Source organism: Podarcis cretensis (assembly GCF_951804945.1).
Source record: "Podarcis cretensis genome assembly, chromosome: 6".
NCBI classification, from domain to species: Eukaryota; Metazoa; Chordata; class Lepidosauria; order Squamata; family Lacertidae; genus Podarcis; species Podarcis cretensis.
In genome coordinates, this window is record NC_137175.1 from 78,248,734 (window position 1) to 78,266,303 (window position 17,570).

Genomic DNA, 17,570 nt, shown 5'->3' on the forward strand with positions numbered 1-17,570 from the left:
TATAATCAAGAAGCCTTTTCTAGTATAAGGAATTAACTGTAGGCTAAGAGCTACAGACCTGTGAGTGAAGAGCAGCAAAAAATCCATACGGATTTCAATGCTACTCACTGGTAGGTAAAAATGATCCACAGGGCTGGTAAAAAACACGCCACCTTACTGTCTGGAATGATTCTCCAGATTTAGTCCCAGCTTCCCTGATCATCAAGTGGGGTTGGCCAGTGTTTGCAGTCCTGCGACATTACTGTATTTATGGCTGTCCTCCTTACTGCTAACATTTGTTTGTATCTTTACTAAAATATGGTGAGTAAACCTAGTGCTAGAGGTTGAGCCAGTGTTGAGTAGATGTCATTCCCATCCTTGCGCACAGTGCTTCTTATTCCGGCACCGCAGAATAGCATTTACAATTGTAGTTCAAGATGCACAAGGATTCCTAATAGGCGCTAAGAAATATGCTGGGTGATCAGCGATCCACTTCCAGATATGCAAATTCATCATTTATACAGGTATTAGCTTTACTGTAGCCAAGCTCATTAGATCTTATGGGTAATGCCCATTCACAAGTAAAATGGCAGGCTGGAGGGTTTGTTGAGTTAAACTGCTGACTTGGGAGGGCCCAAGCCTACTGCTAAAAAACAAGTCATTCCAAAGTGTGACACATTTGCTATACCCCTTTGTTGGGATCAGATTGGATACCTGGGAAGAACTGTTTTTACAGGGTTTTCCAAACTTGGCTCCGCAGCTGTTTTTGGACTACAGTTCCCATCATCCCTGACCACTAGTCCTGCTAGCTAGGAATGATGGGAGTTGTAGTCCAAAAACAGCTGGAGGCCAAAATTTGGGAAACCCTGACCATCTGATGAGTAGAATAGGTCGGGGGGCCCCAACCAAGCTTACTGTTAAAAGGGAGTCCTTTGCTGCAGATTTGCTGCAGCCCTTTGCTGGGATGAGCTGTTTTTAAACACCTAGCAGGGCTGGTGGCTGGGACGGCTTCAGCTAACAAGCAAATGTTCTAGTCTGCCACTTCATACAGCATGTTAGGGCAGTTTCCCACAGGCAGCTTCTGCTCTCTGAGGATGCAAACTGCACACTTGATGGAACAGCAGCCAAATGTTGCTGATTTGTATGAAATACCCCTTCTTTTAAGTTGCACCATGTTCAATTTTTGTTGTTCAGGGACTGCTTGACAGTTTAGTTATTCTTCCTCTACAGGTCACAAGGTTAGAGCAAACGTGGACCGCTCTGAGGCACTGCTACACACAAACAGCCATTATATATGAGAAGCAGCTAAAGCCGTTCAGCAAAGCCTTGCATGAAGGAAGAGGTAAGTTAGGGCAGCTGCATCACATTTATCACTGTCATCATCAGTGGAGTCTAATCAAGTCCATAGGCCACATCTGTTATTGCATTAATGGAGAGTGCGGGAGAAAGCCCAAGTCCTAAAAGTCATGGTAACGGACAAAATGCATTAGATGTAACCACATCCTGCCTTACTCATGGTTCATTCCTGTTGTGTGGGAAAAATAACTCAGGAAGGAGGGGTATTCTATCATTCCCTGTCACTGAAATGCTTTGAACAAAATAATCCATGTGCAGTGCATGAATTAGATCTTCAGGAACAGTGAATAATTTCCACTGAACATCTAATTTGCTTCTCTGGTGATGCAACAAGAAGAAACCTACGGGCAGGTCAACTTTTTTATCCACTTGCCAAGCAAAGAGCACAAGTCATGGTTAGGGAGAGAAGAAGGAACCAACGAAAGGGGTTGTATCTGCATCAGGCAGCATTTTGCCTGGGGCGAATTGGTGGTCATATTACAGAACTGCGTAGCCAGCAAATTAATGAAATCCTGCTTGTGTATGACATGAGATAGGCTGGTTCCTCTAGCTAGCAAGGGGGCAAAATGTTTTGTTTTTTACCTTTTGTTTTTCAGAGGCAACCTGCGTTCCACAAAATGTGGTCACTGTCCCCCTGCTGATGCCTCTTGTTATGCTTTTGGAGCGCCAGGCTGTTGTGTTTGATGGAATGGACGTGTGGGAGAACACAGACCAAAGCTGCGAAATAATGCTGAAACACTTGGCAACTGCTCGCTTGATAGCGCAGAATGCTGACCTGTACAGCGCAAATGCGGAAAGGATGTTAGCAGGTAGGAGGGGAATGTACTTGCTGCACACTGTTTAATTCCACAGAAATGAGGGGGGAGGGAATCACATTCAGGGTTGTTGAAAACAGGTCTTGTTTCTTAGATCTTCCCTTGCAGAGTGATGTTGCAGGATGGGTATGCATCAAACGCAGCTCCTGGTATTTGCAGTCTGCATAAAGTAGCAGCTTTGGTGTACGCTGTGCTTGTTGCCCATGTCTATACAGTGTTGTAAGCTGGAATCAGCCAAGCCTTGCAAGTTGATTGAACTGAGGAACAAAGTGCCTGCCCTTTTTAGGTACTTGCCATGACTAGTTATATAGCACGACAGCTTCAAATTGGGCCTAAGAAGCTGAGGTTTAGGCTTTGTTGTAGGTGATACATCTATGAGAAACATTTCTCATTACCAGGTTTAAAGTATGGTTGGATGAATAGGTTTTTAAGATGGCAAAAGCTTTATGGGATGAGATTGGCAGGTCCAGAACTAGTTTCCTTGTTTATCCAGTTTGGTCACTGGGGGGATGGGAGGCAGCCCTCCACTTTGGGTACCCTCCTCAAAGTGGCTAGTTTTTGATATGAAGAGCATCTCCTAGGGATGCAGTCATGTGGATGATAATCTGACCCAGTGGCGTAGCATTGGAGGGGTGTGTGTGGTGGCTGGGGCAGTGGCGGCTCCTTTGCCTTATGTGAAGACTGCAACAGCAGCTTCACTCAGGTGGTATATTGTGGGTGAAACTGCCACTGCTCCTGAGTCCAGCTTCACCTGCAATATACCACTGAGTGAAACTGCCCTCATACCAGTAAAGAGGGAGGAACAAGCTGCTTCGGTGAGGCGCCTATACTGCTTGTTCTTCCACTTCTTTAAACTGCTCTGTTGAGGAGCGTGGCTGTCCTTGCCTTAGCCAAGCAGTTTTATGGAGCCACCAGCTTGCCCAAGGTGGCAGCTCCGTGAAACTGCTCTGCTGAACGGTGGTTGCTGCTTCCCTTAACTAAGCAGTTAACGGAGCCTTGTGCAAGCCAGTGGAGAAGCAGGAGAAGGATTGGGTTGCGAAGCTGCTTCCTCACTGGGGCGAAACCGCCTCAGCGATGTCACTCTGACACCCTGCTTTCCTACCACAGCGCTGCAAGGTAACAACGTGGTTTATCACCAGATCACAAAGTTTGCTTCTACAGATGCTCTTGCATAGAAGCATTGCCAGACTTCTGAGCTGGCCTTTTCAGTCTGTTGCAGTAAAAGGTGCTTGTCTTGGATGCCTTCATGGTGAGAAGGCTATTTTACAGTAATTTATTTTCCATTTCCTCCCATCAGGTTTTCAGCCAGATGACGAGATGAATGAGATCTTCAAAACAGAATTTCAGATGAGATTGCTCTGGGGCAGCAAAGGAGCACAAGTTAACCAAAGTGAAAGATACGAGAAATTCAGCCAGATCTTAACTGCACTCTCCCGAAAATTAGAACCCCCTTTAGCAAAACAACAGATTGAGCAGTGAAATGCTCAATGGACACTCAACGATATAGTTGGTTCAGTTACTTAACTTAAAGAAAATACACTGTAAAACAGGCCTGCATCAAATGTTTGCCTTTCCCTATCCCCTCAGAGTAAGAAGAGGGTGCCTTTTGGGGGGTGGGGAGGAAGTACTTCCTGAAAAGTATTTTACAGGAATATTTGTATTCCCTGACAGACTTTTTGTTTGGCACATTCTTAAAAACTGTTTCTCCTTACTGGCAGTAGTGATTCCAGCCAAAACAGGGATCACAATGTGAATTCACATGCACGGCTCCTTGAGAAAAAGGGTAGCGCTTTCTGGGTCATAATCGATAGAGAATTGCTGAAGGGGGTGTGAGAGTACTTGTTGCCACTGCCAATCGTTTTTGCATACTTTTGCTGTATGCAGTTTCATTTGCAGCACCTTCGGGATTTGTAAATTGCACCATGTGCATTTTTTTAAAAATTTAGTTGCCTAATAAGATTTGACTACTGATTTACAAAGAAATCATTATTTATTTATTACGGATATCTTTATCTCTCGCTCAACAAAGACACTGTCCTGTTACGTAAAGTATTGCTGACACAGTGGTTTTATTAGAGTATTTTTAGTCTTGCATCAAAAATGTTATTAATAAACTGTAATGTAAGTAAGACTAGAAGTTACAGGAATGGCTTTGCAGAAGGTATCAGTTGTATGATATCCCTTAAAATGGATAGGGAAACTTGTACATGTGCTTGTGAATTAAAGCATCTCATGGTGGAAGTGTTTTGTTTTTTGCCTCTGTGAAATGGGAGTGGATAAACTGAGGGGCCCAAGCTGTCCAGAACTGACCTGCTCATCTTTGCTCCAGAACTTTCTTCTCTCTCCAACTTCCATCAGTCCCAAGCAGCAAGGGTAGTGATAAAGGATGATGGAATTGCTCTCAGCAGCCAGAAACAAAACTAGACACTGCAAGGACCTATCAGGAATGAACATAGACCACTGGTACCAACATGTATGGCAAAAACTGCTCTATTAGAAAAGTTGAACAACAAACTTAAAACTAGCACAGGGACAAGCAAAGGAGGATGCCTTCACCCCAGTATGGTTCCCCTGAATCACATACACAGGACAATGACCTATCCCCCTGCAAAATCATACAAATCAATATGACTAACCTGACCCCCCACATATACACAAGCAACTGCAACCAAGCAAGCTCAGGACCCCCCTAATCTCTCACAATACCAATGAAAAATTAATAAATAAACAAAGACCTACCCAAGTGATGCTGACCCAAACCCCTACAACACTAAGCAACAGAACAAAAGACCAGTACCCCCCCACACACTTTTTTCTTCCCAGTCACAAGGTGTCTACAACAAAAGTATCACTAAATGTAAATGAAGTGGTAATGATAAATGTACCCCTGTCTGTTTTGTAACACAAAATCCTTCAAAACTAATTTACAAAATAAAGGGTGCTGGAAGTTGCATCCAGCAGCATCTGGAAGTTCACCACGTCATACAGCATTGTAATTCTGGCCCCCTTCCTTGGCTAAAACTGCTTTTATGTTCTGCTCTCCTGCCTTGAGAGCCCTCAGTGCCCTCTGTCCACAATTGTTACCACAAATGTATTTCATTACTTGTATCATGTAACATTTCTCAGATCCCCTGATGCCCGAATCAAGCCGTCTGCAGAGTATATGGAGAAAAGAGTAGACAAAGGCTTGGGAGGGAAGGTGACTACTTTGGATTGTGGTACTTCATAAAGCACCAGCCACACTATTGTTTATTTAAAGTATATACGTTTCCCCCTCATAAAGTATCAGGGAACTATACAGGCAAAAACATTCTCTCCCTGCAACCAGTTTGTCCAACAATGGCTCAAAGAAAAAACACCCATCTATCTTTCTGCCTGTATGCTGGAACGCATGGTGGTGACCATGACAGGAATCCCAAGACAGACCAAACAATCAGGCTTAATTAAAAAAAGGCACTCGATTCCACCATGGCCTGCTGCCCACAGCTTTTTACCAAACTAGCGAAGTTGGGAAATGTGACACTTAAAAAAGAAAGAAGTAAAGCAAAATAATGCCAAGGTTTTTTTGGATAGCTTTCACACTCTAGTGCATTCCTCATTGCTTTCAAGCACGTGCCCTGCAATCATCGCAAGGCATGTCTTAATCTGCAGCTTCCCAGTCAAGAGTCACAAAGTTCTGACACAAGTTTCCACTTCTTTGGCATTAGAAAGCTAAGGAATGAGCACACAAAAGACCCGCTCTGGATTTTGAAGCCAGCAGAAGACGAAGGAGGCAGCTGCCCAAAGATCTACCAAGGAAAGCAGGGCTCAAATGGAGAATGTAACTGATCTGCAAGCATGCTGGCTGCAACTCCTTGGCATACATACAGACGGCACTGATTAAGGGAGAGGGAGAGGGGGCTGGATAGACACTTGCTCCAAAAACTTTGCAAAGCTCTTTTCTGCATATGTGGAACTGCACAGAAGCTCCAATGACAATGTCCCAGGCTATTCCATCCTCCCGAATTCCCCAACCACCAGCTGCTGCCCCCCCCGAATTCTGTACTCCACCCACCTCTGCATACCAGACAAAACAATGCTGCTTATTTGTTATATATGGTCACTTACCCAGGCATGCTGAAAGGCTCTGATGTTACTAGAGGTTCTTTGCCCCTCAGCTTGCTCCATCCTCTAACTCCTTCCTAAAGCATGTGAAGAAATTCAAGTGGAACTAAGTTAAGGGTTATAGAACTGCAAGTTAACCGATCATGTAAAGGAATTGTTCAGGTAACTTGGGGGCTTAGTTTTGGCACCAGGGATTAAATCTGCTTGTCTGAACTGGGCCTGCTAACAGGAAAATGGGGGGCTTTGTCCTTCTAACCAAATGAATGCTCTTGCCTTCTTCTAAGCATGAGCATGTTAACATTAAAAAGGGGCGGCACCTAAAGCCACCTATTCCTTCGCCTGCAACAGAAGACAAGGAAATTGTCCGGGCCATGAAAAGGTTGCTTTTAATTCCATGAAAATATTTTCAAGAGAACCACTATTTTTTAACAAAGCATTTAAACATTTAAAAATCAACACGTGCACAAAAGATTAAAAATTACTGGAAAGTTGTAAGACTCAAGACAATTCATCATGTTCAAAATTTCAGCATGATTTTAGCTAACTGTGCAAGTACAAATATTCCCCCCCTCCCTTTAAATGTAATAACCCTCATAAATTCACTGTGCCTTATACCACAGAAAGAATATCTCCTGAGGAAACAAATCCTGTTCCTAGAAAAACAGTAGCATGAAAGAACGGTTATTAGTCCTTTGCTATGAGTTATTTAGTAGAAGCCCATGAGTTCATTAGGCACAATCTACAGGGCTCTTGGCTGCAAGTTATATTGAGAACATTTTCTCATTATATTTAACTTTGAAATAATAATATTCTTTTTTAAAAAACAACCACTAGGTTGGTCTTTTAAAAACCCAAAAGCTGAATGACTAATACAATGTAGTTTTGTCAGTAATGAGTAAAGAGGTCACATCATATAAATAACCCTGTTTACAATATCCGAAAAAATCTAACCTTTAGTGTTTAATTCCCCGCCGCCGCCCCTGCAAATACACTATGTCATTTGCGTAATAGTGGCACACTTAATAATAAAAAGAAGAGACCACAATAGTCACACAGATTTTAGTTTTACTGGTAGTACAATTCCTAATAACACTGAAAAAAGTTCTAAAGGAATCCAGCACTGCTGTGTCCAAATATTGCTTCACCCCCCACCCTACCCCTAGAAAACCGGTTGGTTTGTTTTTAACATTACCACAAACAGCAAAAAAAGCTGGATCAATGAAGCTTTTAACTTAAATGGTTCCTCCCTCCCTCCCTCCCTCCCAACTCCCCATATTCTAAGATTCCCCTATTTATTTTAGATGTAGGGATGATTTCATTAACAGAACTCACAAATGGCAGACAAAACAACGTGGTCAATATGGGGTGTGTGCTGCAGACAACTATATTTACATGTATAAACATTTCTCAAATCTCAAATGTTTACAAGTAAAAGTGCACATAGATCATTACAAAGTATCACTCCAATTTTTCAAATGGTCCTTACAATGAAGCGTCACTTGGAAACAGACTAGCACTGCAGTTAATTAGAAACTGGAGTCTTTCCCCAACCCAACCCTGCCCCGCCAACTCAAGAAATAAGAGACAATCAAGGAAAGAAAAAAAAAAGGCTCCATAAAAATCCTATTAAAAACATTCATTAGACATAAAATGAAAACGATACATGTGTTTTGCTTCCAATGCATAAAGTTTACAATGCACCATGTATCATGTTGAGGCAGAGGCCCAGAAAGCATCTGCCAAGGCTACCAGCAGCTGTAGTACTGTAGAAAGATGCAGGAGGTCATTCGGAGCAGAGGCTCAGAGCCCTTTGTGGGATACTGAAGTGGTAAGTGTTGGCAATCAACAGATTTAGGCACTCGAGAGTTTTAAGGCAGCATCTGAATGGCAAGCACTTCTGAAAACAGTCGTTTTGTCTTGTGGTGGAAAAAAAATCTGTGCTGTTAAATCTCAGGCTTTTCAGTGCTCACAGGTTATTGAGGTGCTGAAGATGGGCTGCTGGGACACGTTCCTTTCCCCCAAATCAAAATGAATGTTAGGTTTTTGCACATCAGTCGCAACACAAAAGAAGAACTGGAATGTAATGATGATGGTCATAATGAGAAAAAAAAAGAAAAAGAAAAAGGTAACAATAGCAGCATTAAGTGGAAAATGAAATGGAAAGGAAAACAAACTTTAGTGCTGGAGATAACAGAACTACAGTAAAGTGGGGTTTTGCTACGAATGCAGAAGAGGAGGAAGAGCTATGGAAATACAAAACATTAGGCAGGCAGTCCTGATACGTATCTAGACATGCAGGAGGAGGTTAGGGCGAGAATGGAGGTGGCACAGGCAGAGACTGTGAAGGATGACATGGCTTCAATTCAATGCCAGCTCAAAATGGGCATGGAAAATGAGGCAGCCGAAACAGCCAATAGGCAATGCAACGGGCAGACAGCAAAAGGAGGGCTTTTTCAGAACCACGAAAGGAATGCGTTTTCAGGTGGTTTGGTTCTGCTGAAATGGAGCTGTGGCTTTACTGTAACGATTTTGAATACACAGAGGGATGCTAACATGGTTAGTGAGTCATGTTTGCCTGCATGCCTTCATGCAACTGGCTTTTGCCCATCTTGCTGGGCCTAACTCCCTACTCCCTTCCTTCCCTCGCCCACCCCCCTAAAAATAAAAAAAAAGCAGCTGCATGTAACCTCCTTCAACATCTCGCCCATTTTCTCAGAAACCCGCTTCAGGAACCTGCAGTCCAAGAGGAAAAAAGAGAAGAACAGAATTACCAGAGGCCTTCAGAGAGAGAAGTGTGCTCATAGAATAAAGTAAAAAATAAAATAAAATAACCCCTCTAAATGGTTAGAAAATAAATCCTATGCACAGGTAATGGCACCAAGCCTTTTCAAGCACTCCTAGCTTCCAGACAGCAGTTCATCCAGTAGCAAATTAGTGCAACTTTGCTACCAGAATAACTCCCCAGCCCAAGTGAAAATGTACAGGTTATCTAGTAGCACTTAGAAAATTCTACTTATAGAGGTGCATCAGCAACTATCATCAGAGTCCAGCGATCTATTCCAGGCCCAGGCGCTCCAATGTGCACACAGGGATTTTCATTTGAGCAAAGGGGAGCTCATCAGCACCCACCTTCCTTCACATATGAGATATGCTCCTTCTGGTGGACTGAATGGGGTGGTCCACACCGAATTTGTGCACATGAAATTGAGATGCAGCGTTGCCTGGACTCCTGGATCAGATATTTCCCAGGAGAGATGTTTTTTCAGTGTCAGTGCAAGAGAAGAGGAAGTTGCCTTTTACCGACAGAATAACCTCGTCAGGAATCCCAAGGAGAAGGAAGTCATTTCAGCAACCCACGTTACATTCAAAGTTCTTAACAGGTAGGAACGAAGTAAAGAGGGGCACATCAGAATGCTGCACGCCTGCGGAGTCCCCAGTTACTAGCTATGCACATCCCCAGCTACCTTCCACATTCATCCTTTGTAGGATGGGAAAGTGCCGCTCGTTGATTTTTGCAAAGTAAAAACTGCAATAATGCGTACGCGACATGCATGTTTGTAAACGTTAGCAGCAACCTCTTACACCTAAGCAATGGCTTGTACATTCGCAGCAGAAACGGTTTCTTTGTTTTCTGAACTGCACCTCATTGCACTGGATTGTCAGCCGTTTTCCATGCACAATGCAGAACCGGGCAAGAGAACAAGGAAGAAAGGCTTGCATTCAGAAAAGCAAAAGCAGATCTGCTTGCCCACTTTATTTGCAGCAGGGCCATTTTCACTGCACTGGGCTTATAGTTATTAGCTGGGTATTGGAAAATGTTTTGTTTTTTTTTGGGTGGGGGTGGATTTGGGAAGGGGGCAGGGGTTGGCTCATGGACTGTATACACTGATGCCATGGAAATAATAGTAATGGTGATCAATTTTTAAAAAAACATTTAAGCCAGTAAAAGGTTTTCCTCCCCAAAAAATAAACCATCAAAATCATAACAGATTAACCATTGATTGTAGGATAATGCTTAGAAGCCCTGAAGCAGACAGAGGCAGAGAAAGAAGACTTATGGACATGGCACTGGCCAAAGCTGTGTCAAGAAACTCATTGAAAGGCAGACGTTCTTCCAGCTTCAGTACAGACATCCCCGGACGAGCTCACATGGTGAACAACAGATTGAAAGGCTTCCCGAATGCTCTTAACACTTTCCATCCATCTGTGTGCTTCAGGATTCTTTAAGGAATGTTCATTGTTAAGCCGACGGGCTGGAGGTTAGATATAGGTTACTGCACCTTTACTGTTCTTCTCTAGAGTTACATCGATGTAGGATGTTGGCACGTATCCTTCTTCTCCGTTCTGCCTCCGGGCTCTAGTCCACCCATCCCCTTTATCTTCCTCTATGATGTACAGAATCTCCCCTTCTTTCATCGCCAGAGTGCCTTCATTGTGACCTAGAAGGAAACGGGGATACACACATACGCACACAATAAGAAAATCTTCGCCACAGCTCTCGCAGGGTTTACATGCAAGCTCCCTCGGCTCTCATTTTCCACCCATGGGAGGATACATCAAATCTGTGAAGCGGAGCATATGTTCCAATTGTAGGCCAGGAGACAAAACATGGTCTCTTGTTGCAAAGCTGAACGCACGCCAATGGCTGTTTTTCTAATCTAACATATTTGTTTTGTTACCACGCTGCCGCATTTTTCTGCCGTCAAACAAAAATGATTTATGGCATGATTTCCCAGAACCAAAACCAGCTGCTAGAATCATTTATATGCAGACAATTATTATCTAGGTAAGGCAAAAGGTAATTGCCATATATAGGATTCACACACATTTTTGCGTGTGTGTAAATATATTTCCCTTAAGCTAATCTTACCATCGAAAGGATAGATAGCTTTGCAGTGTCCTATGGCTGGTAAGGGATCGTCATCTTCAAACTCGTCGTCAAATTCGTTATGGGGGCCGTGCTGCTGGGGTGGGCTTCGAACTTCTTGGTTGGCATCATCAGTGTAGCTCCCTTCAGGGCTGCAATGCAATGGTTGAGACAAGGGAACCTTCACACTTTGCAAACCAAGAACACCAACATTTCCCATACGCTTATCATAACATTTGCTGACTCTGTTTCAGCTCACAGTAACTATGCATGGCAAACCCTGACATACATACTTATTGCTACGGATGAATACAGGCGTAGGCAGGGAGTATAGATAAGAATCCAAGGACAGTCCTTAGATGAAGAAGGAGCTCTGATTTCAGAAGAGAGCCTATTAGATCAAAATAGGCAGAATACAGAAACACTCTTTTAAAGCTCTGTCTATGGGAACAGAATTATGCAACTGCTATCATTTTCTCCTCAGAACCATGCATGGCTGTGAGAGTGGAGAAGACAACTGCATGCATGCTAATACAGTGGTACCTCGGTTTATGAACTTAATCTGTTCCGGAAGTCCGTTCTTAAACCAAAATCGTTCTTAAACCAAGGCGCGCTTTCGCCAATGAGGCCTCCTGCTGCCGGTGCCCTTCCACTGTTCGGATTCCTTTCTTAGACCAGGGTAAAAGTTCTCAAACTGGGACACTATTTCCGGTTTTGCAGAGTTTGTAAACCAAATGATTCTTAAACAGGAGTGTTCTTAGACCGAGGTACCACTGTACTCATGAAGCAAGAACATTCACAGTCCTTGAAGTTTGCTTTGTTGGCAAAAGATAAGGTACGGGCTCTGTTCCTCATCGGCTACCCAAAATACAAATTGTACATGTGTGGTTTTCATCTTTTTGATACAGCTTTCTAAATCAGAGGTCACATTCCTTGGGTCATTGCTGGGACTGTCTAAGCCTCAGTTTCACCTTGCTAGTTACAAAAAGGTGAAGAGCAGTTGTTCCTTAACTGCAGCTAAGGAGAGCTAAATACCTCACCGGCCCTTTTAAGGAGAAGGGAGGGAATAGGAAACTATCTGAAGTTGGGTGCAATTCTTTAAGCAAATAATTCATTTTAAAAATGGATACTGCTCATCTTAAAGTGTTGCAATCAATGAAAAGATACAATAATTAAAAAAGCATTCCAAGGGAAAGCCTATAAATTTAAACACTCATCACTCAAATTTCAAGCATTCAAACGGTCATAATTCAAAAGGTGTACAAAACGAACACTAAAATGTGCTGGACACACACACATCTGTGTGTGTGTGTGTGTGTGTGTGTGTGTGTGCGTGCGTGTGTTGGACACACACACACACACACACACACACACACAGAGAGAGAGAGAGAGAGAGAGAGAGTGTTACATGAGAGGTGAAGACAAGATTTGAAGAGGAAGTCCTAATTTATCTGCAATTCCACCTTCTCTTTTCAGCTCCAGCAACAAAAACATTGCTTTTGTGTAACACAGCAATTACAACTGCAGTGCCTAGATGAGAGGTGGGCAACCCATCAACCTCTAGCTATTGCTGGACTCCAACTCCCCACCCCTGGGCTAGATCTCTGGGAAGTAAGGAAAGAGAGGGAAGAGGGCAGAAAACCAAGTGGAAAAGGGTTTGGGGAGGTCCTGGGGGCAAAGGCAATACTTTTTGTTTAATCAAATTCTAGATGGATGCAGTGACTGCTGTTTTAGAAAACGACAGTGGCAAAGACAGTGAACTTAGTTTAAAAGATAAATATAGTGACCTCTCTCGTCCTTGGGTTACGAGGTGGTTGATATCACTGCTGTGTCTACGGTCTCCTCTTGCTGCTACTTTACCTTCAACTTCAGTAAGCCAGGCCTTGAGACAGAGACAGACAGACAGAGATCATTTGGCACCAGTAGAAAAATAAATGCTTAAGAGACCAAACACACATCTTAACTGTTCTCAAAACAGATTTGTATTCTAAAGCAATATTCTGGAACTGTGAGTTACCAAATTCACCACAAGCAATATGAAGGGGCACAAAAACTGGGATACCATCTTCCCGGGCTGCACTCCTGCACAAGTCACATGACCCATACAAGTTCGTGGCTCCTCCCAAAGGGGCTTTTTGGGACACAGCACCCAAAAAATGTGCGTTTTGTGGTGCCATGCCCGAAAAAAGTGCAGCCGGAGATTGTGGCGGCCATTTTGGCTGCTGTTCTCTTGCAAGAAAAAAATGGGATGTCCCTTGGGGGGGGGGGGCAGTTGATGGGTATATACAAGTACCACACGCCGCCAGTACTATATTAAAAATTCTTCAGTTTCTCTTAACTCACTCATCTGTTCAGGAAGTCTCCCAATCCACACCCATAAGTGTACGATTTGTCAGCTCTGGTACCACAGATACAGAAAAACTGAATCTGCAAAAATATTTTCAAACCAGTGCTCTTCCGGCTATTTGGTTCTGTAGAGAATAGCTACATGCTTCTTGTTTCAGGGCTCGAACATCTCTAAAGGTACAGGCAAGGGCTGCCATAGGATTTTTACAAATCTCTCCTTTTTAACTAAATTGGAAACATTAAAGCCAGGTGGCTTTAAAGTGACAGTTGTTGTAAATGGATGGAGTGCAAAAGCAACCAGGATTTTCCCCACATTATGAATACCCTTTCAGAATTTTTTGGAGGATTCCTTATCAAGAGGCATCTGAAATCTTATACCAGCCTTCTTTCGAAATGTCTTAATAGATTTTAACCTCATTCTTGTGAATTTCCATTCGAAGGCGGTCCATGTTGCTCATAGTTTCAGCCAGCTTTGGCTGAAGACTGCTCGGATCACCCATTTGCGGGTTTTTCTCGTATACATCTTTCATTTTGATGAGCGCATCTCTGTAGAAAGAAAAAAAAAGTATATCGAATCAGAAAATTGTTTTCCTTGCAACAATGAAACTGAGGAGGGAGGAAGAGAAAGCAGTACAATTTCTTAACACTCAGGACACCCCCAAAACTATGGGGTTTGAGAGGACTCATGAACAACACAGAAAAATAAAGACAAATTGATGTTTGCAGAAGAGACATCTCGATGCCTAGGAAAAGAGCAGTAAAGATAAGGTCAAGATACAATAACAGAAAAGCAAAATTACTTCTGATCTGTCTCTTTTTGTAGTTCTCTGTTAAGTTCATCAATTCGCTGCTGCAGTTTTTTCCGCCTTTGTTCTGGAGGCAGGTGGCTGAAATCTTCTTGAGCAGGGCCCTGAAACCAAGTGAAAATACAACCCTCAGAAAGTGCAGCTACTTACATTTCTGCTGGCACCTCACACATAACCAACAGGACTTCCTCACTGGAGGAAGAACTGTTTTTTTAAACACCACAATGCTGCAAAGCATAGCTCCAGGGCGGGGGCAGGGGATGCACACATCAGACTGAATTATTTTCTTGATGGTCTGTGATTCCTCCCCCCCCCCCTCAATCTGAGATTTTCAAGATGTTACAGATTATAAACAGTTCTTCCATGTGTTAAATAATCTTGAAGGGAAAGCAAATCCATTTCAGAGGCAATATACTCAGAAGGGGTGTGTGTGGAAATATACTAGTGAACCAGAATGAAAAAAGGATCTTTAATTTGTGGGGGGGGGGGAACCCTGCAAAATATTTCAAATGCCTGAATGAGGGGAGTGTAGGCTCAATTGGTGACACTGCTGGAAAACCTCTGGTCGTTATGGAACAAGCAGTTGCAAGACTAGACAGGTTTAGGGTAAATTATGGTAAAAGTAGCCATGTTTAGCCTCTTGTAACAAACATTACTGCTTCTGATAAGACATCTACCCCTCAAAATCACAAGGCACAATGAATCTGAAGTGCGACAAGACTCTCAGTCTTGACATGATTTTTGACAGACACATTTCCAAGTTATTAAGATTTTAACAGAGCAACATTTTCATTGCCAAGTTCCATAGATCGCCTTGGGATTTTCTATTGTTAATAAAAAGGGCAGTCAGAACCAAACTGGGAATTACAGGGAATTTGGGCAGTTTTTAAAAAACCAAATCATGAAGAAGTTGTATTAGGAGATGTAAAACGTGGCTGATAACCACGTAAAAAGTAACTTACATCGGCCCAGGCTCCCCTAGAACCTCAAACCCTGATAAAGCTTGCTCACATTGCTCCTCCCCACCACTGAAGACGATCCCCACAGATTATTCACCAATTTTTCTTTCTTTTTTTTTTAAAAAATAATTTTTATTAACTGGCCAATCACATCAAATTAAATCACATCATATAAATTCCGAATTACAAAGCCAATTTTTTAAACTTTGTTGGGGGAACCCATACTTCAAGATCCAAAGGGGGATTCAGATCATCTTATTACTGCGTTAATGTCCAAATCAGTCCCAATCAGTCCAAACAAAGTTCATAATTCTATCCAGTCTTATCTTGGTGTTGCCACATCATATCTTGTTCATATAATTTCTCTTTTTCCTTTACGATCTCTTCTGTTAGTCTCCTTAAGCCGATAGCAAGTGTAATAATCCTGTGTGGATTTCCCGTTCCTCCACTAAGTTCAGATGGTTTCCATATATCTCCTTCGTAGATAACATCACTTTTTCCATCGTAAATTTTGGCATTTGTCGCTCTTAAGTCCCACCGAGGAGTTGATTCACGATGTGTAAACAACTCTATTTCTCTCTTTCTCCTCCCAGACCCAAGAGCTCCCACAATGCCTCACAAAATGGCGAACGGCATTTTTTCCTGACTGCGTCACTCCAAAACTCTTAGCTTTCCAGCTTCATCTTGAAACATTGCTTTGGATCGAAAGTTTATCTCCACACAGCCTTAAATCCACAGCTTAAGTCCTTAATTTCTGACTCATTAGGGGAGGGGGATTCTTGTTAAGTCACATAAAAAGGTAGAGGCAGGTTTTCCCCCCCTCCCCCCTCAGTCATTACCGTATCTTGACGTTCTTCTCGTATTTTATTGTTATCTTGTTATCAGAGATCTCTTCTGTCAGCAGTATTTACTCCCCTTTTTCCTTGATGTATGTGCAATTAATCACGTCCAAATTTGTTCCTTTTAAAGATCATTGCAACCAGCGGCGCGAATCGGGGACGGCGTCGAGGAGTGCCGAAAATCCCACAGGAGGGCTTTGTGCCTAGTGCCCCCACCCCCACAAATTCGGGGGTGGTATAGGGCACAGCAGGCAAGGGCCGTCCCCCCCATAATCCTGGGGGGGTTAAGGAGGCTAATTACCCCCATCATAGCCTCCAAATTACCTCGTGTGGGTCGGAGAGATGTTATTGTCAGCCATCTTCCGATGCGCCACCTAGTGGCTCCCCACCAATTTTTCCAATAGGAAGGGAGGAACTTCTGGAACACGGAAACCCCTTTCCCAACAAGTAATGTGACGTAATCAATGTCATAAGGAGCAGCGATGCCAGAAATATCCAACATGGTATTCTCAACAGGGAGCTTACTGGGACAACATGAAACTATTTGTGCCCGAAAGTACTAGCAGAGCACAAAATTATTGGATCTGAACATTATTAGAGCTGCCAAATTTCCAGTTCAGGAGATTTTCTACCGATCTATATGGGCTTCTAAATGTCAAGCCAGCCTCATCACAGAGAGAAGGCAAAATTTCATTAAGAGAACCCGTAAGGAACTTGGGGATGGAAAACAATGGGTGGGGGTGGGGAGGAAACAGGCTGTGAATATCCAAAGAGGTATTAAAAGCTGGCATAATAATGTTCTTCCGTCTCATCACCTCCTGGCAAATAGAAGGGGAAGAAATGGAGACAGTGAGAGATTTTACTCTCTTGGGCTCCATGATCACTGCAGATGGTGACAGCAGTCATGAAATTAAATGACGCCTGCTTCTTGGGAGAAAAGCGATGACAAACCTAGACAGCATCTTAAAAAGCAGAGACATCAATTTGCCGACAAAGGTCCGTATAGTTGAAGCTATGGTTTCCCCAGTACAGTGGTACCTCGGGTTAAGAACTTAATTTGTTCTGGAGGTCCGTTCTTAAGCTGAAACTGTTCTTAACCTGAGGTACCACTTTAGCTAATGGGGTCTCCCGCCGCCCCGTTGTTGTTGTGTGATTTCTGTTCTCATCCTGAAGCAAAGTTCTTAACCTGAGGTACCACTGTAGTGATGTATGGAAGTGAGAGCTGGACCATAAAGAAGGCTGATCGCTGAAGAATTGATGCTTTTGAATTATGGTGCTGGGGGAGACTCTTGAGAGTCCCATGGATGCAAGAAGATCAAACCTCTCCATTCTGAAGGAAATCAACCCTGAGTGCTCACTGGAAGGACAGATCCTGAAGCTGAGGCTCCAATACTTTGGCCACCTCATGAGAAGAGAAGACTCCCTGGAAAAGACCCTGATGTTGGGAAAGATGGAGGGCACAAGGAGAAGGGGACGACAGAGGACGAGATGGTTGGACA

At 43.1% G+C, this 17,570-nt stretch overlaps 2 protein-coding genes across 8 annotated transcripts in view; one reads left to right on the forward strand and one right to left on the reverse strand.

The window, feature by feature from the left end:
• BCAR3 (BCAR3 adaptor protein, NSP family member) overlaps positions 1-4,391 on the forward strand; it is an 82,258-nt gene extending 77,867 nt beyond the window's left edge. For all 3 annotated transcript variants that reach the window (XM_079981302.1, XM_079981303.1, XM_079981304.1), the window contains 3 exons: positions 1,210-1,321; positions 1,932-2,144; positions 3,448-4,391. In XM_079981302.1, the coding sequence (XP_079837428.1) occupies positions 1,210-1,321; positions 1,932-2,144; positions 3,448-3,629 (507 nt within the window). In that variant the 3' untranslated portion in view covers positions 3,630-4,391. The remainder of the gene's footprint in view (positions 1-1,209; positions 1,322-1,931; positions 2,145-3,447) is intronic.
• The window catches only part of FNBP1L (formin binding protein 1 like), a 78,635-nt gene continuing 65,155 nt past the window's right edge, over positions 4,091-17,570 (reverse strand). For 3 of the 5 annotated variants that reach the window (XM_079981498.1, XM_079981494.1, XM_079981497.1), the window contains 6 exons: positions 14,268-14,377; positions 13,881-14,013; positions 12,909-13,003; positions 11,125-11,273; positions 6,258-10,693; positions 4,091-4,587 (listed from right to left, as the gene is read on the reverse strand). In XM_079981498.1, the coding sequence (XP_079837624.1) occupies positions 10,515-10,693; positions 11,125-11,273; positions 12,909-13,003; positions 13,881-14,013; positions 14,268-14,377 (666 nt within the window). In that variant the 3' untranslated portion in view covers positions 4,091-4,587; positions 6,258-10,514. Of the gene's footprint in view, positions 4,611-6,257; positions 10,694-11,124; positions 11,274-12,908; positions 13,004-13,880; positions 14,014-14,267; positions 14,378-17,570 lie in introns of all 5 variants that reach the window. The other 2 variants (XM_079981496.1, XM_079981495.1) reach the window with 2 other exon arrangements.